The following is an 18,343-nucleotide window of genomic DNA, read 5'->3' on the forward strand; positions in this document are numbered from 1 at the left end:
GCCAACAAATCACCAAGGCATCAGTAGTCATACTCCAGCACACCAACCCCAACCCCAGAATCCATGGTAAATCCAGACCTCTTGTGCTTGAGTCTCGAAAAGCAGCATATTCAAGCTAAAATTGCTTCTGATAAGGCAATGACCTTGGAGACAACCTAATCTAAAAAAAAAAGAAAACAAACAAAACAAAAAATGGGCAAGAACACAGGATTAGGGAAAAGTTTGTTGTGTGTCCAGGAACAGTATGACATCCAGGGCACTTCTGAAGTTTTATAATATGTGTCTGGCTGTTGAAGTACAGCAGATGGAAAGGGTTCTGTGGACTACAAAGTGAAATTTGGGCTGCTATTCCCAAATCAGGTTGAAGGAGAATTTCCTACAGACCAGGCAGCCCAAAATGTTAGAGGGATTTCTTGCCAAATTTCCCTCTTCCCACTCATTCCATACCTTACCATTTCCCTCCCAGCAATCAGCAGATGAGGAAGCAAGATCCATGATGCATTATTTTCTCTCAAAGGCCTGGAGAAATCATTCTTTCCTCTGTTCAGGGTTAACATTGTGTTTTCCAGTTCCACTGTGGACTAAATGCCAGCATCACGATTGATGATGCTTTGCCTACAGTCCCCTGTTTCAACATAATCTGAAAGGATACAACCATTTTTTGTTACCATAAACTGAAAGAGAAAACAAATGCACTGGTGTGATGGGGGAAATCCTGGGATCATGTAAAAGCAGAGATGGAAGAGCAAAAAAGGAGCTAAAAATTGAAACTTCTATTATGGTATAAAATAAATAAGTTTTCAATTTTCTTCCGATGACCAGACATGAAAGGGATACAGCCCTGTAGGTCAGGGCCATTCTCTTAGTAAGGGATAAGCGCTCACCTTCACATGCTGCCAGTTCACTGGTTCAGAACATTTCAGGCTGAAGGAGGTGCATGAGGTGCTGCTGATGGACATTCTGAGGGGCTTCCTTGGTCAGCTGGGGTTTTCTGAACTGCAGGAATCCCTGCCAGATCAGCACTCCAGAACTTGTTGCAATAGAGAAAAATCTAGAATAAAAGGTCAGTTAGATGTTACAGTGACCTTGCCATTCATAAATGGAAGGAAAGACTCCAGAAACAGAGACTTGTCCAGCACGTGCAGCAGTTTAGCCCAGTGTAGCAGGGAGGATGCTGAAACTGAAACCAGTACACCATCAACAAGAACAATATTTATTACAAAAAAGTAGCCAATAAAATGAAAACCCAAGAGAGAAGAGGGAGGAGGAAAATAAGCCCTCAGTAAAACTCCCCCACTCAGGTGTTGCTTACAAAGTTATCTTACTGCCCCCAGAATGCCTGGAATTACCCATAGCAGAAGCTGCATCCTTGGAATGTCAGCAGGCTCCCAAGATGGTGGGTGTCCCCACAAAAGGCAACGTTGTCCTTCAATGTGAAGCTTGAGTTCCACTCCCAGCACAAGCTCTCTGCTTTTTATACAGTTAACTGGTGATGTCTACCTGGACAGGTGTGGCCAGCACTGCCCAGCTAGAGGCCTTCAGTCCCTCCCTCCGTTATGCAAGCGGCATCTCTTCTGTGCATGCGTGGGTACTCTGGAATTTCCTCGGGCCTGCGTTCTACACCTCGGGGGGTCTTTCCTAAATGAGTCTGGGGGCTTACTTCATCCTCCTCCTCTTCACTTTCACCTTCAAATGCCCTTGGAGAGCCGTCAAGTGAGGTACCAATTAATTTCAGTTTATACAAGATGCTTGCTTCAAGGATGACGTTCTTGTTTATCAGTGCTTGTTTTCTTACAACTTGTCAGGAAAAGAACAGACTCTTACAAGTGGCTGGGCCAAACACAGATCAAAGTATCAGCATCTAATTAAGCATGGATACACCCAGGCTTGGTGCAGTTCAGGTGGGGAAGCCTAGTCCTGCCTCCCCTCCCCTCTGAAAGACAGTACACTACCAGTCATCTCATTCTCCACCCTTATTTCAATAATATGGTGAAATGCAAATACTTATTTTTTTCTTGAATTCTTGTGCTGTTCTGCTTTCTGCCTTCCTGCAAAGGACCAGAATAGCTGCATGAATCCTGCACTGAGTATTCCATTTTTTCTCCTCGCGAAGGGTTTGTGGAACCCAGCAGGCCTCTGTGCTATGGCCAGTATTAGCCACACTTCACTACAAATGGTTTTACAGGAAGGACCATCTGGTGGTCAGCTGCCCAAATGCGTATTTGTTGCCTCCTGCACCTGTTCAGTGTGTTGTTCACCCTCTCCCTGACAGGTGCTCTCCCATCAGAGTTCTTCCTGAGCAAGGGGACGAGAGGATGCAGCACGTCTCCCATAACAGCAGCAGGTACAAACAGCTCTTTGAGATTTCTGTTCTTAAGGAGGAATAAATCCCAGCTTATCTTCAAAACTGAAATGATGCAAAGGACCAGAAGGATAATACCTGGCTCAGAGATCAAACTCGCAGTATTACAAGCAACTGCATCAGTACTCAGGTGAGCCTGCAATGTACCTGCCAGTCAGACCCGTACTAGTTTAGGATGCGATTTCACTGTGCAAACTAAACCATCTGCTTGCATTAAAAACTTAGTTTGGGACTGCTCTGACAGACTGGAATGTCCTGACTGGACAGACTGGACCACAGCCATGTGCTCTGAAAGTAAAGTAACCTTTACCAAGAAGACCCTGAAATGAGTTTGGGTTTATATGTAAAACTTTCAGGAAGACTGGTGCTACTTCTTAGAGGTATCTCTTACTCCCTCTACATCCTTGACTTCCCAAAAGAGCTACATTTTAATAGAATAATAAACTTGAATTTGAGAATCAAATGCAACTGGAGAAGTTCTAGTTCATGGAACTTGACTGTTATTAAGATCTTCAAGTACAAAACCCCCAGCTTATCAGAAGATTACCTTCAGAGAAAGAAAGGAGAGGGAGAAACACCTGCAATTTTTGATTAATTTTGTGAACTATCCTGTTAATTACTACTCCAGCAGAACTAAGGGTATGTATCAAAAAACGGCTTTAAGGATGGCAAAAATTAAAAATAGAATTAAATAATATGCTACTTAATAATAAAAGAGCTGTAGCTGTCCTTATCAGGCCAAAAAAATGACATCACCAAAAGCAGGGAGAATGAAGCAATATGCCCACCAGACCAAAGAGCTATATGTCATTATACTGCAGTCCTGTCTCAAGAAAATCATCTGGAAAAAAAAAATATGTCTGAAGATCATACATACTTGCAAGTGAAAGCCCCGGGGTAAAAAAAATAGGCTAAAAGCAGGATATTCCCTAAGCTAAGCAATATTTGCTCATCTCTCTTCTAAGAGATAATGAAATTTTCCCCAGCTTTCATATGGCAACTGGAAACACACCATCCTTTGTTCTTTAACCTCTCACGAGGAAGTCACACACACTAAAGGTTTGCTGAGCAAACATATGATCCTTTTTCCTAGTCTGCCAATTTTATTTTGATATTGGCTCCCTCTCAGCAGCACATCAGAACAAGACTGCTTAGTTGTTAGGTTGATGCACTTCATCTTTTCCTTATTAGGGAAAAAAAAAACCCTGAAATTTGTAGGTTTGAGATATTTCCTGTCACCCAGATGTAAATACATTCAGTGTTACCCTCCTGGCTATACCATGCTTTAGGCATTTGTTTGGGAGGTGGATAGGCAGAAGGAATTTAAAGTCTTAGCTTCAGCCTTCTTCCTCTCATTTTAAGGCAAGCAAACTCCCTTTTACAAGGTGTCGAAGAGCTGGCCCTGGACACTCCCTTCTCTGCAAACAGTGCTCGAGATGGGCACAGGCAGCAAAAGCACTGGAGGTCCTGTTGCCTCACTGCAATCCTCCTCCCTCTGAGAAAGAAGACAGTAATTCACACCTCGCCTAGGACAGCTATTCAGGCAGCTTTCAAAGCCAATGGAGAGGACGCACTTAACCCCCCTCCATTCACCATCTGTAAGGACAAATTCATCTCCCCTACTAAGAGAAACTACTTTTTAGAAGCATCTCACTCCACTGCAACTAATTAGGAAGAAAACACAGATGGTTATGTAAGTCACTTAAGTTTGAAACAGTTGATTACAACAGAGTTCCAGTCCTAAGCAATAGTTCAATATCTGGCTTCTAGAACTAACCTGACCACTACTTCACATCATAGCTCACCTGATTTTGTCAGTCTAACATTTGAGAATTAGAACTGTGTTTTGATTGGGAGGTATATCAACTTTAATATAAATTAATGTGTTAAGTAAGAACTTTAAAGAGCTTCTTTAAATACTCTCATCCTAAAAATGGCAACATTAAAATACGTTATTTTTTTACAGACACAAGACTATAGCTGACTGAGAGACTTAATGCTGGGAAAATGCATGTCAAAGACCTTGCTGCTGTAAGCTTTAGGTGGCACTTCTGATGTTGAGGAGAAAAAAAAATCCATTCTCACAGAAAAAAAATGCAGAGCAATACTAAATATTTCTGAAGAAAATACATATGTTCAAAGTAATTCATCAGCTTGGTTTCCAAAGGATGGGAGGCCAATTTCTGCACTGCCCCAGCACTTTAGAAGTCAGCAACTCCAACCTGTTCTGAAAAGGTGTCAAGGAGAGTAGAGTTCTCAGGGTAATAAAGTTCTTGCAAGCTCTGTGGAAATCAGTGGTTGGGAAAGAGGTCCAAGTAATTCCTCTCAGAGGGAAAAGATGGGCAGAAAGATGCCCTTCTCTTGCCCAGCAGAGATAATGTCAATCAACAGTGGAATATGGAGAAAGATGTTTGATCTGCAGGAGGTGTAAGACATTGAGAGGGAAGAGCACTTCGTTAGTTCCACTCCTTACAGCATCCATTTTAAATAGAGCTCTTTTCTCAGGATCTGCCATTTTGTAACTATGATTCAATTTCCACTGTGCCACCCTTTCTGCAACAAAAGTGCTCGGGAAGATTAAACGTGACTACCTCCCTGACCACCAGTTACTGAGATTAGGAGGGAGCACAGCCATAACCACATTAGAACATAGCCAACACAAAAGACCAGCTAAGAGAAGGTATTTTATATTGCATATTACAAAAGCATGAAAGCAACCACAAATGTGTATGGTTTTAATGACCATCGGCACATAGAAACACAAATCATTTCCTTATGCTTTGATATGCTCGATGCCATGTTACTGAGTGATGAACAATTACAAACCCATGGAATGCCCAAAATGAACTGCTCTTATAAATGAATTTGCTCTTTTCCTGACATTTCAGAACAACATGGTGTGCTGCTTTTTCAATAACAATACGAAAGTAAGGGCCATAAAAAGGCAAGTAATGTAACTGTCACTACAGGTCGCTCGAATTTGTGATCATTTATTGCAGTCAACTGGAAAAGTAGTAAAGTTTTATAACAGCATTCTACAGTCCCTTATAGACATCTGCTACCATCAAGGGTAAACAGATCTTGCATTTTAACTTAGTAAAATCAGCACTGAAATATAAACTTACCAAAAAAGACAATATATAGCAAGTACTTTCTTTAACTGTTTGGTGCAACTTCATGTATTTTGTAATAAAGTAATTACAGAGCAATTTCTTCAAACAATAAAGGCTTCATATTTTTATTAATGTACAAAATGTATCTATGCAAAGTAGCAGCAACAAGTTTAAAAGAAAATCCACTGTAGAAACACAACATACAGGTTTGAAGTAAAGAAAACCAAATGGAACAGCAAGCATCCTCCGGTACTGCAAGAATTTGCTTACATAGGCAGAACAATTTTCCTTTGTCTCCCAGAAAGTTAACAGAGAATGGATACAACTCCTGCTGCTTTTCACTGTTTATACTAACAAAAAGAACTATAAAAATAGATTCAATCCGTATTTATGATAAAAACATACCTGTGGTTAATCTAACAGCTAATGCCACAAGCCATTGCCTCACCCTAATGCTGTATCTCAGTGAATTTCTAATAGTAATCATCTGGGAAGAGCACTGAAAAAGTGCTGAAGCGCTGCTTTCCTAACTGCAGGCACTGCAAAACAAAACAGAAATGATAACTTACGCCCTTGTTACATTCAAACCATGACTGCTTTTGACAGGTAACACAAGTGATTTTGCAGCACCACAAAATTTTGAGTTTAATTATTACTGGAGCCCAGGGCTCCTCTTTTTGTGGTCTGGTTGCCAGATCACACAAAAGGACCCTTAACATTCACTCTTTGGCTCTTGCATGTTATTTTGCCCAAATGTTCAGTTTCTTATCTCTTATTGACATATTCTGCAAGCAAGACTGAAGTGATATTCTCTACTTCCCCAGCTCCAATTCTTTGACAGCTATTTACAATATGGGTTAACAAGAGCCTTTTTACTTTAGGAAAAATTCCTTCAATGAAAGGGCTATCAAGCACTGGAACAGGCTGCCCAGGGAAGTGCTCAAGTCACCATCCCTGGAGGTATTTCAAAGATGTGTAGATGGGGCACTCAGGAACACAGTTTAGTGGGGTTTTTTTCCAACATAAATGATTCTCTGATTCTATGAAAGAAAGCAAAATAGCTGCCTTTATGAGGCACTCTATCTTGTTGGTACAGACACTGCTCTCAGAATTATCTTCCAAATCCAGGTATTCCATGGATGGTGGCAGTGAGTACCCAGTACCTTTACTTGCATGAAGGAAGACAAGCAGGGGCCTGGACAGCACTCAGATCAGTCCTTACTCATAAAGCTGAGAGAGACTGAAGATAACCAACTGAAACATAAAGAAAAGGACAGAAAAGTGAGACCAGTTCCTTGTATGCTCAATCAAAAAGATGTAATTGTACATCCAGGGAGGAGTGACGCTGGTCTATGCTGAAGGAAGGAACTGATTTGAAAATTAGGAATGCCAAGACGTAGAAGTACGTAAACATTCATGGAATGTGTGCTGGAAAGGGTAAAACCTGGTATGAGAAGATAATGAAGTCATGCAACAATCCATGGAGAAGAAGATTTAGAATTCAAAAATAAAATAACTGCAGTAATGTCACTGCCTATTTGCAAATTAAGATGTTAAGCCTCTTAATAACGATGCAGAAAAGGCAGGAGCTTCCAATTAAAATTTCTACTTCCCAGCTGAAAAGGTGTATTGTGTGAGGAAGTCTTTTCCAACCCAAGATCAACTGAAAAGGCAAAGCATTACTAGAAATAACTAAGTTAATAAACAGCATATATTTAGTTTAAAGATAGCTGACCCATGATATCTTCACGTAACTGGAAATGTCAATAGATTTTGGGAAGATCTAACTCTCACACTATAGAAGGGAAACTAGAACGAATTAGATATAAATACAGACCAACTTTCCAGTATCCAAACTATGCTGCAGAATTTAAAGGTTCAAAATGTAATTACCACCAATCAACATACTTAATGAGAAACAGCTTTAGTACTTTTGTAGGATGTCATCACAGTGAGACAAACATCCGAACTCATACTTAGCGTGATCCTATGTCCATAACGTACACACCAGGTACACAAACTGGCAAAGTTCAACAAGAAGCTCCCCCACTGGCTGCCAGTCAAGTGAGTTTTAGGGAGGCTGCAGAGATTTCCGATAGGACCAACATGCTTTGATGCTCTAATAAAACCATGCAAACACAAAGCTGGGCAAAGCCCACACAGAGCCAGAGTATTGCAAAACCCACACCATTCTCTGCATCTGTGACTAGAGAAGATCCATTTGTTTAGGCTATCAAAAAGTACTTGCACAGAAATAGAGCACATGTTCACACATTTCAATAATGACAGCTTATTCTGACTAAGTACCCATACAAGCGGTAGATTTGCACTCTACTACAACGTTTATAACTAGGCAAATTCTTGAACGAAGAACTGAGCTCAGTCTGACTGAAAGATATTTAGTGTGATGCTAGATAACTTAGTTTTAAGACCTGCAATATTAGATCATCTAATGGAATTAGGCCCCTTTGACCATAAGGTGTCAGAAAGTCATGTTATATTTTCCCCAAGCAGCCTGTTTGCAAATGGGCATCTCCACTTACAAAGGAAAAGATAATGCAAATAGCATGGAAGTGGCCAGGTTATAAAGAACAGTGTTCTAGAACTGCATATAGAGCACCCCTGTACTACTTGCCATCGTGAGCTGACTTCTGGGAATTAAGCCTCCATTTCCACTGTGCTGGTTACAGTCCTCAGTCTGAGACAAGACCATCCCCTCTCAACACACAGGAAAAAACGCCCAATGCATTGTAACAGGGACAGAGGGGATGGTTCTTGAGTAAAGGGGCTATTACCAGTGAACCACTGTGTGCAACCAATGACCTACTGATCTCCTCAGAGATGGCTCTCTTTTGATGAATGGTGTCCAGGTTCATGAGCTGCAAAGCTCTTTCAACACTTTTACAACACTACATAAATGTTTACATTTATACTGAAGTCCAAGCCCTTCTAAACCCCAGTAAGATCCTGAATACCAATTTCACGTCACTATACCTGCATTTATACTTGCACAGTGTAAATACCATTAAAGATCACACAGACATTGAGAAGTAACAGCTCCATAATCTGAGTTGCAGCATAGTGTTTATTTACATTATATCACTCAGAAAATTCCACCACAAGCATGACAGAATCAAGAAGCTTCACAACAAATCCAGCTGAGATTTTTTTCTGTACATTATATTTTTCAACAACAAGAAATATTTTATTAGCAATAAGGACACATTTAAATATTAAAAATCTATACAACGTCCTTTTCTCTCCCAGTCTCCGAAACGTGTAGGTTCAGGGCCTCTAGGTCCACCCCTCTCTTTTGTAGTAGGATTAATTCCATCAGGGAATTCTAAAATAACAAGGAAAGTTCATTAAAATTCCTATAATGTTGACAAATATAAAGATGTCACCATTTATGACGTCTGCCTCTTAGTTTCATTTTCAAATACAAAATCAATTCTCTTTCATTTTTAAAGGCAACCTTGAGTTAAGCATTTCCCAGTCCTACAAAGTAATTTCATTTTTTTTGACTACAGTCAGCAATATGTATGATCATATTCAGTTATGGAAATAAAAAAAGCAACTCAATGTCCAGAGGCATTAAAGCAACACAATTTCTCATGAATTCATGATCAGAACTTGTATCATTCAGGCATACTGTACATAGGTTCACTACATCTAAAACCTCAGGTCACTTTCTGTTTGTTTAGGTCTCTAATTTTAAGCATTTGTTTTAAATTTCACTTGAATTTTAGTCAAGATTCTATTATTCTTGTATTTAAACCTGTCTTTCCTGGATGCTGGTATGTTTTTCAAGAAATGGCATTTTGATATCCATCAACATCAGGCTAGAAATTGGACCTTTTTTACCTTCTAAAACTTAACTTAAGCTCACTAAGTCACTGTGATGTCCTCTCAGGAGAGGGAGACTCTTTGTAAGTGGGGTACAAAGGGACTTTCATCTCTCTCTGGTAAGCAACATGCTAAGTTTACACATGACCAGTGCTTCTTCATAGAATGGGTTGGAAAGGGACATTTAAGATCACCTATTTCCAACTCCCCTGCCATGGACAGGGATGCCACCCACTAGGTCATGTTGCTCAGGGCCCTATCCAGCCTGGTGATGAACACTTCCAAGTACAGCTCACGCACAACTTCTCTGGGCAACCTGCTGTGCTTCACCACTCTCTGAGTAAAGAATTTCTTCCGAACATGTAATCTAAACTTGCCCTCTTTCAGTTTAGAATCCCCTATCCTGTCACTGTCTGCTTGCATGAAGAGTTCCTCTCCCTCTGTGTTATAAGCCCCCTTCAGGTACTGGAAGGCCACAATGAGGTCTCCCCAAAAGCCTTCTCTTCTCCATGTTGAACAACCCCAACTCTCTCAGCCTGTCTTCATAGAAGAAGTGCTCCAGCCCTCTGATCATCTTTGTGTCCCTCCTCTGGACCCACACAATCAGCTCCACGTCTTTCTTATGCTGAGGACCTCAGAGCTGTACGCAGCACTCCAGGTGGGGTCTCACAAGGGCAAAGTAGAGGGGGAGAACCACCTCCTTCGACCTGCTGGCTGTGCTGTTTCTGATGCAGCCCAGGATGTGGGCTGCCCATTCCAGCTTTACATCCATCAGAACCCCCTATCCTGCTACAAAAGAAAAGTACTCTGCTAGCTTACGCCACTTTCTCAAACACCACAGAGCTTTCTGCACATCGGTCAATGTGCTTACATGACTCAGTGCTCCCTTACTCAGGGCTGTCTCTTAAGAATAGTTAACTCAGGCCACCAATCCACGAAGTACTTGTTGGCACAGCACCATCCCAGGCTGAGTGTTTTCTCATCCTGCACTAGATTGCAGGGCTCCATGAAGCTCACTGTACCCCACATGTCCCTTGCCATGCTGATTTTCCAGAACCTCCCACATACATGTGTAGCTTGGGACTCCCTCAGTCATACCCCTAACTCAGCCCCAGTGGACAACGCAAGTAATGAGAAGCAGGGTGGAAAATCAGAAAAGACAACAGAAATCCCAAAGAGCAGAGAAAAAGAACAGTGATGGAGGGAGACTCATGGAACTAGAGGCTATACAGGATGACATACTGGGACACCTGTTTAAAAACTGATGCACATCAGGATAGGAAATGTCAGTACTGGAGCACCTCTAGCAGTACAAGGAGCATAAATGCATGTAAATTTATTTTGTAGATGTCATCATCCCAATACCCAAGTACTACTGATGTGCTGACAGTGGATACAGATGCTCAAAAGATTTCTCCATGAGAGCTACACAGCAGTAGGAATTCAAACAGGCAGCTTAAACTCTTAGTTTTTTCCTAATAACACAATAAGCAATTTGCAAACTATTGCTGGTGTTATATGTAAAAAATACACAGGTACAACTCAATTTAAAGGCAAAAGAGACCTTGAGTCTTGCTCTAAACCTAGAACACCTAAGCAAAAAGCAAAAGATACTAATTACACATTTGTTTTAAATGAAGCAGTGATGGCTTTTATTTTCTCGGGAAAAAAAGACAAGAATTAAATAGCTGCTTACATAGTAACTCCACCTCTGAGTCAGTTCTCAAGTGAGTCACAATCTGAAACTGAGTGCAACCCTTTTGGAGATGATTCCATACTACAATAATGATGATACTATAATACAATAATATAACTGCAAACTTGCAGAGAAATTTATGAAACAAGAAGCACAAGTAGCTTTTCACCATGATGCAGCTTCCCCAAGTGCTGTGGAGGCCTCAGGAATCTGGGAAATACACCCTCGAATCTGAGATCTCTTTTTAGTACATCTGCACAAAAACTGCCCCTATTCTGTGCCATTTTACCCTGCATGGAGAAAGGTTAATTCTGTGGAAGAGTATCTGAGGATTTTGGATATGAAATTAAAGATTTGAAGGTGGAAAAATAAGAACAGTTTCTTAAACGAATGTCAGACATGATTGATCTTTATGTTGTTATCGTTAACTCTGCTGGCCTTATGGAAACAAACAAGGGGCACATCCTCAGGGACTGAACTGTGGATGGCACTGGCTCACTCATATATTGAATATGGAGTCCCAGACAGACGCGACAGCTACACTGCTTTTTAATTTTCTGGAAGCGTGTGGCAATGTGCTCGTGAAACAGTGCCACATTCAGTTCTGGAAAATGATGTTACTTATCTAAGCAGACTACATCCCAAGAATTGAAGCAATTACCAGCTCTGTACAGAAGGGCCCTTTAATGCGTTTGAAGTATTTACTGAAGGAATGTCTACAGCAGAAGGAAATTCTGCTTCCAATAGGCACTCTGCTGCCTTCCTTTTGGAGATTATGAATCAGTCTGTATTTCTTTTCCCCAGGATGTCAGTACTTTCAGACCTGGCTTTCTGTTTACATATAAAGGCACAATATGCTGTGAATATAGAAGAATGAGAAGATATTTCATCAACCCATTAATGTCTAATTCAAGATGATTTATGTTGGGCAGAAGAAACTTGTGTTTAATTTGTTGCAAATAGTTGCAAGTTATTCTTTGCATTGTATCTTTTTAAGTTCTTGTATAAGAAATATTTATTTTTTTAAAAAAATAAAAATAGTGAAAAACAAACCCCACATAGAGTACTGTGTCCAGCTCTGGGGCCTTCAACACAAGGAAGATGTGGACCTGTTGGAACCAGTCCAGAAAAGGCCACTAAGATGATCAGAGGGCTGGAACACCTCTCCTGCGCAGACAGGCTGAGAGAGCTGGAGTTGTTCAGCCTGGGGAAGAGGCAGCTTTGGGGAAACCTTATTGCAGCCTTTCAGTACCTACAGGGGGCCTATAAAAAACAGCTGGAGAGTAACTTTTTACAAGGACAGGTAGTGAGAGGACAAGGGGGAATGGCTTTAAACTGAGAGAGGGCAGGTTTAGATATTATGTAGAATTTTTTTACTGTGAGGCTGGTGAGGCACTGGAACAGGTTGTGCAGAGAGGCTGGGGATGCTCCAACTCTGGAAGCGTTCAAGGCCAGGTTGACTGGGGCTCTGAGCAATCTGGTCTAGCGAAAGGTGTCCCTGCCCATGACAAGGGATTGGAACTTGACGATCTTTAAGGCCCCTTCCAACCCAAACCATTCTGTGATTCTTTAGTCATTTTGTCATCTGGATACTGATACATTAAAAAGTTTGTTCTAGAGACCTCAAAATAAATAAACATGGGTTATCACTACTGCTGAAGAGTAGCAGAACATCACACTACAGTGAATTAGATAAAGCATGACCAGCGCTTTTGATTAAGGGAAGATGACTAATTAAAAAGAAGGAAGAAAGAGATTCTGTTGTTCTTCCATCTGACAAAAAAGTGCATGCTCCTAGTGAGTTCAGCAGTGACGCACTGTGCCTCAATCTTGTCAGGTTCTCTACACGCAGCCCCACTGAGGTCACTGGAATGCAACACAAATAACACTTTGTTAGGTCTTCCCAGACCCCGCTGAGCAGCTTAGTAAACTCAGTATCTGTTGCTGCTTTTCAAAACACTGTCTGCAAGACTAACAGAAAGTCGGGCCACAAAATGCAGCATGAATAAGAAATATTTTGTGGATTAAGAAATAGAATAGGCTTTTTGAATAATAAAAAGTAGCCGGTGCCCTCGTGAGTTTACTGCCACTATTTAGAGCTGTACTATGACAGACCAATACCAACCACATTTCTCAGAATCATGCGATGGTTTATAGTGGAAGGCACCTTTTGCAGGCACTTGGCCCCAACCCTGCTTAAGGCAGGGCTATTAGGTCAGGACAGCCAGGCAAATTCGAATATCTCCAAAAGGAGAGGAATCACAGGTTTCCTGGGTGACTTGTTACAATGTCTGACCACCTTTGCTCCAAAGACTTTTTCTCTCATACTCCATTTCCTGCAACTCGTTACTTTCTCCCATTGTCCTGTTTTTTTGCAGAACCATTAAGGTTAGAAAGTGTTTCTGAGGAGTGCTGAATTCCAGTCATCTTCTTCAACTGACATCAGCACAGCATCTCACAGTCTTGCCTTTAAAACAGCTTTCAATTTTGTAAAACATGACTGTGGTAGTTTGGTCTAGGCCTTCCTTGGTGACCAGTTTGTAACCAAGGAAGTGCCCAGATTTACCCGGTATTCCCTAGGATTTTTAGGTAAGCCAGGCTATAAGAAGAAAGGAGGAGAGGCCTTCGCTCTCTTTCCTTCCGGTGGCTTCAGAGGTGTGGGTTTCCCTGCTGTTGAGTCTGTCGTGTTGGGGAGTGAGGCCTGGTAAGGCCTTGCCGACCTTGGGAGACAGGGGTTGCCGGTGGTCGTTCCAGCACAACTTTCTGTTGTCCCAAGGAGAGTAGTAAGATAGTCTTTTGCTAATTCTTTTAGGTGCTAGATCTTGGGCTATTGATCGTGTATATTTTATTTTGGTTTTGTTCCTTTTTTTCCTTCCCCCTCCCCCTTCCCTTTCCCTTCTGAAATTGTATATATATTTAAGTTGTATATAACTGTAATATAAGTGTAAATATATTTACATATATTGCTTTAGCTGTCTCTCTCTCATTACGGTTCTCTTGGTTTTTTTTCTTTTCCCTTGGTTCAGGAGGCAGGGGGAGTTTTTGTGGTGAGGTTTAGAGACCTGGCAGGGAGCCAGCTTCAAACCATATCAATGACTTACTTTCCAGGGGTTCCCTCTCTATACTGGATTCTTCCGGTTCATCAAATCGGCCTACTGGTAACTTCGGTTTCTTAAGTGGCTGCTTAGTAGGTTCAGATCTTCCTTCTGGCTTAGAGCTGGAGCTGCTCCACAAGTTGTAAAGAAGTGATGGCTCTATCAAGCAAATGGAACATGTATCATAAATGTGAGAGTTTAACACCAAGTAACTCTATGACTGTTCAAAGCACCTCTGAAAAAAACCTACTTCAGAAACTAGGGAGTGGAGGACAGGAAAACAAACCCTAAAATTTATTTAACATTCAACTCATGAAGACCTAAGAAATCAGCACAGATAATTATTTTTGGTCCTAGAAACATATGTAGGCAAAACTGTGTTAGTTGCATAACTTAGTTCACATAAACAGTGTATTTTAAACTGCTTGAACTTACCTTCGCTGTTACCTTCTTCTATTTTAGACTCTAAATAGTAATTATGCTACCACAGACCAGTACATTCTGCTTTCTGGGAAAAGTCTTAACCTCCCCCAAGAAACCTGCTGATTTCCACGTCTTGGCTCATTTCCAGCAGCTTTTTAGTCAGAAAAGGCTGCTGCTTTCTCAAAGGAAAGTAAAATAAACGTTGTTCCCTTAGTAACAGGTTTTCCAGAATGTCGGCAGAGGATAGTTGGGCTTCCCTTAGGATGGTAAAATAATTCAGCTGGTAGTCAAAAGCAGGACAAACTTTGAGCACATTAAAGTTCAATTATATAACTGCATGCAAATGCTTTAATTAGAAGCATAAACTTTTTTCCTTAAAGTCCTACTAACATTTTGGTTAAAAAGCCAAGTGTCCACAGTGAGCATAAATTATCCTCTAAAAATATTTTGGTTATGGACAGGTACCTAAAGCAACTCTGACTTAAGAAGGAACATTCAAACAGAAATTCTCCCTGTATCAGCTAGGTGCAAAGTACCTGAAAGAAATATTATTCCATCTTGCTGAAGAAATTTAATCAGGAAACCTTCTCAAGCAGCATGAATTTGACTCACCTAAATACAACCCGGTGTATTCCCAGAATCAGCATATTCATTCACTCATTTTAAAATACCACAGCTTTAACATTAGACCCTAGAGTCATGTAAACTGTATTATGTCTACCAACTGCTGCCAATGCCCCAAAGGAGTATTTTTTTTTTAGTTTAAGAATGACATAACAAACTATCAACAGTAAAGTATCTAATCTGTTGCAAACACTGGATCTTTCTACTCCTGTCATTCTTCAGCAAGCTGAAAAAGCAGCTTGCTAGAAAATTAAACTATAGCTGGTATTCTAGTCCAAATTCAAACAAAAGTCAGATTAAGATACTGGTATGAAATCAATTATCTCAATCACCAGAGAAGAGGCAAAATCAATTTTCCTATTTGCAATACTTGATATTCTTGACCAAAATACACTCTTGACAGAGAAGAAACAAAAGTTCAACACTAAATACCTCTGAAAAAGATGGGACGAACTATCATCAGTTGATACCACATTCTTTGATTCCCTCATCCCTTACAGGCTGTCACAAAGCCCTCCCATTTATTAAGTATATATACGAGTTACACAATGATATAGCTGAATTTGAAAATTCCAAGTCTTTAAAGCTGCTGCACTGCCAGCGTCTGCAATATCCTGTCTTTTGAAGTGGTCTACAGACCATGATTTATCATAACAAAGCCATCCGTGCAGTGGAAGCTGGGCACACCCCAGGATGCTCAGGACATTAGAGCATCAGCCAAATCTTGCCATGAACCCAACAGAGCACAAATACCTAACAACGTTTTTTCCCAGTTCTTCCATTAACATATAGTGTAGTGATTTGTTTCAGAAGTGTTGTATCAACAGCATCACAGAACCTCAGCTTTTGCTAGAGAGGGAAGCAGCCCGACCAGCAGCTCCACAAACAGCCCAAGCTGAGGCCTGTGGGACAGGCTCTGTTATCCAGGCTGCCTTATTTCTCTATAAACAAACCACATGAACCTCCTCAGGTGAAGGGCACGAACCAGTAACTTCCAAGGCCACAGTAAGTTCCCTCCAGCTATTCTACAAACATTAACCCACTGTTTAACATTTCACTACCGTTAAAAAGTTCGGAGCAACGACAGGGCAAGAAAACCTGCGTAATAACAGATATACCCGATAGCAGGCTTGCGATACAGGGGAGAATATTAATTAATTAATATCCGGGGGGTGAGGTAGGAAGACAGCAGACGAGCTGTGGGGAAATGGAAGGTGCGAGGAAAGCTGTGGGACCTCACAGAGACCCTCTGAGACCTCCCGTGCTGACGAGGCGGGGGTGTCACAGCCCCCCCTCCCCGCCGCCATCTTGGGCGCCCTCCAGCCCCCCCAGCGCCGGCAGCTCCGGGCAGTGCCCGTCCTCTCCCCCTCACCCGCCCCTCCCTGCGGGAGGAAGGGCTGAGGGAGCCGAGGAGCCCCTTCGCGGCACGGCCGCGCCCCTCCCGCCCTCCGCCCGCCTCTTACTCGCTGCGCTGGGCGCTCCGCGCAGCAGCCGCAGAGCCATGGCCGGGCCGGGAGCGGGGCGGGCCGGGGAGGCAGCGCGGCCGCGCAGGCGCCGAAGGCGGCGGCTCCAGGCGGGAAGTGCGGCTCCCGTGAGGGCGGAGGGTGCGGGCAGCGGAGCCGCACCGGCCTCGCCACCCACCCCGCTCCTGGACTTCGGTGAACGGAGGCGAACGGCGCCTGGGGAGGCACGGCCCCGAAGAAGGCAGCTCCGGACTCATGAAGGTGCTCGGGAAATCAGCTGTTAACTCCTCTCTCCCCGCCCTCCCCCGCAAACCTTTGGCATCCTCTCTCTCCTCTGCAATGAAAGAGTTTTAGCGCTGAAAGGACCCATTTCCCCTCTTCCCTCCCAACCCCCATGTGTAGTACAATCCTGCTAGTTTTGGTTTTGTTTCGTTTTAATAATAAAAACACATTGCTGAAAAAGGCAGCCTAAGACGTGAAGGAACTTTGGCTGATTCCATAGTGACATATGGACCCAGTGTTCGTCCTTACAAATTAAAGGCCGTATAAATTCAAGGTTACAAAAATTATTTAAATAGTAAATGCTTTATTAACTCAAAAAATAAACTTTTTCTCCCTCTGTCCAGTATACCAGCTGATGCATTTTCTGCACTCAAACAGGCATTATTCACCCTTCCAGCAAAAAAGTAGCAAGAAATTGAGCCACCAACCCCTGCTGGACCAGAGGACTTTGGATGGCACCTTTTCAGTTTTCCAGTTTAACCAGGGAAGGTGCTTTTAACACTGTATTTCAGTATAACCCTAAGCCTGGGACAAGTAACACCCGTGCTCATGGAGTGGAGCTCCAGTTAATTAGCCACATTTAATGATATGAATATGGCAACAATGAATATTGCTTTTTGTCACTGTTCAAACTTCTCCAGCTAACCTTGTTCTTCCATAAAACAGAATTTGAACCCTCTGTCCACAGGTACTAAACTGCAGAAAATAACCTGGACATCTGAGTCTAAAACAGTATTTTGTGTTCACATCTGAAGAGTTTAAGAAAGTAAATCTCCTTGGTAATGTAAAAACAGCAATGCTCCCTTGAGTTTATTGCACTACATCTGGCAATGACTACACACTGGAAGTGATTAAATATAACTGACTGCTTTATGAGTGACATTTTCTCAATCAGCTTTTTATAACATGATTAATTAGACTTTAGAGACTGAAAATAATGAGAAATCCTTTCCTTTATTCTAACAGCAAGATGCTGGGCCTCTAGATGAGAGAGAATAAAGATGAATGCAGAAAAAAATGCTCTTCTGCCCAAAAGGAACAAGAAAAAAACCCCAAAAGATCTCTTTGAAGTTCAAGAACTTATAATTTAGGTGTTCAATATGGAAAAAACTCATACCAGGCTGTCTGCAGATGCCAAGTAATAGTAAGCTCTGCTCCTAAACAGCTTAACACAATCCATGGAAAATCATACACACATGCATCCATCATATGCACATGCATACACGTGCAATTTCAAATGGTAAGGATGAAATAGCAATGAAGGATTAATGAGTTACTGTTTATCCACCCAAAAATAAGTTGAGGTCTTCAAAACATTTTTTTTCTTAGTCTTCATATATTGTATTGCTGTAAAAATGCAAAATTCACTTTTAACTCCTGAATTATGCATTTCTACATCCTGTGGTTGAGGAGGTAATAAATCTGAACATTGGAAAAAA

The 18,343-nt window shown here is 41.7% G+C and overlaps 1 protein-coding gene across 1 annotated transcript; it reads right to left on the minus strand.

Moving 5' to 3' along the window:
- Positions 1-8,518: 8,518 nt before the first annotated feature.
- SDHAF4 (succinate dehydrogenase complex assembly factor 4) lies at positions 8,519-16,748 on the minus strand. Its single transcript, XM_032684628.1, has 3 exons — positions 16,623-16,748; positions 14,119-14,271; positions 8,519-8,818 (listed from the first exon to the last, which is right to left on the minus strand). The coding sequence occupies exons 1-3, from the start codon at positions 16,660-16,662 to the stop codon at positions 8,709-8,711; spliced, it is 303 nt and encodes a 100-aa protein (XP_032540519.1). The 5' UTR covers positions 16,663-16,748; the 3' UTR covers positions 8,519-8,708.
- Between the last annotated feature and the right edge of the window lie 1,595 nt (positions 16,749-18,343).

This window comes from Chiroxiphia lanceolata, chromosome 3 (genome assembly GCF_009829145.1).
Source record: "Chiroxiphia lanceolata isolate bChiLan1 chromosome 3, bChiLan1.pri, whole genome shotgun sequence".
Lineage (NCBI taxonomy): Eukaryota > Metazoa > Chordata > Aves > Passeriformes > Pipridae > Chiroxiphia > Chiroxiphia lanceolata.

What these genes read in the sequence shown, in the direction of transcription:
- SDHAF4 (XM_032684628.1), bottom strand. Translation starts at nt 16,662, where the DNA reads ATGGCTCTGCGGCTGCTGCGCGGAGCGCCCAGCGCAGCGA. An exon ending in CGGAGCGCCCAGCGCAGCGA is followed by an intron (nt 14,272 to 16,622) that starts GTAAGAGGCGGG and finishes TTTGCTTGATAG; the next exon opens with AGCCATCACTTCTTTACAAC. An exon ending in AGAGAGGGAACCCCTGGAAA is followed by an intron (nt 8,819 to 14,118) that starts GTAAGTCATTGA and finishes TTGTTATTTTAG; the next exon opens with AATTCCCTGATGGAATTAAT.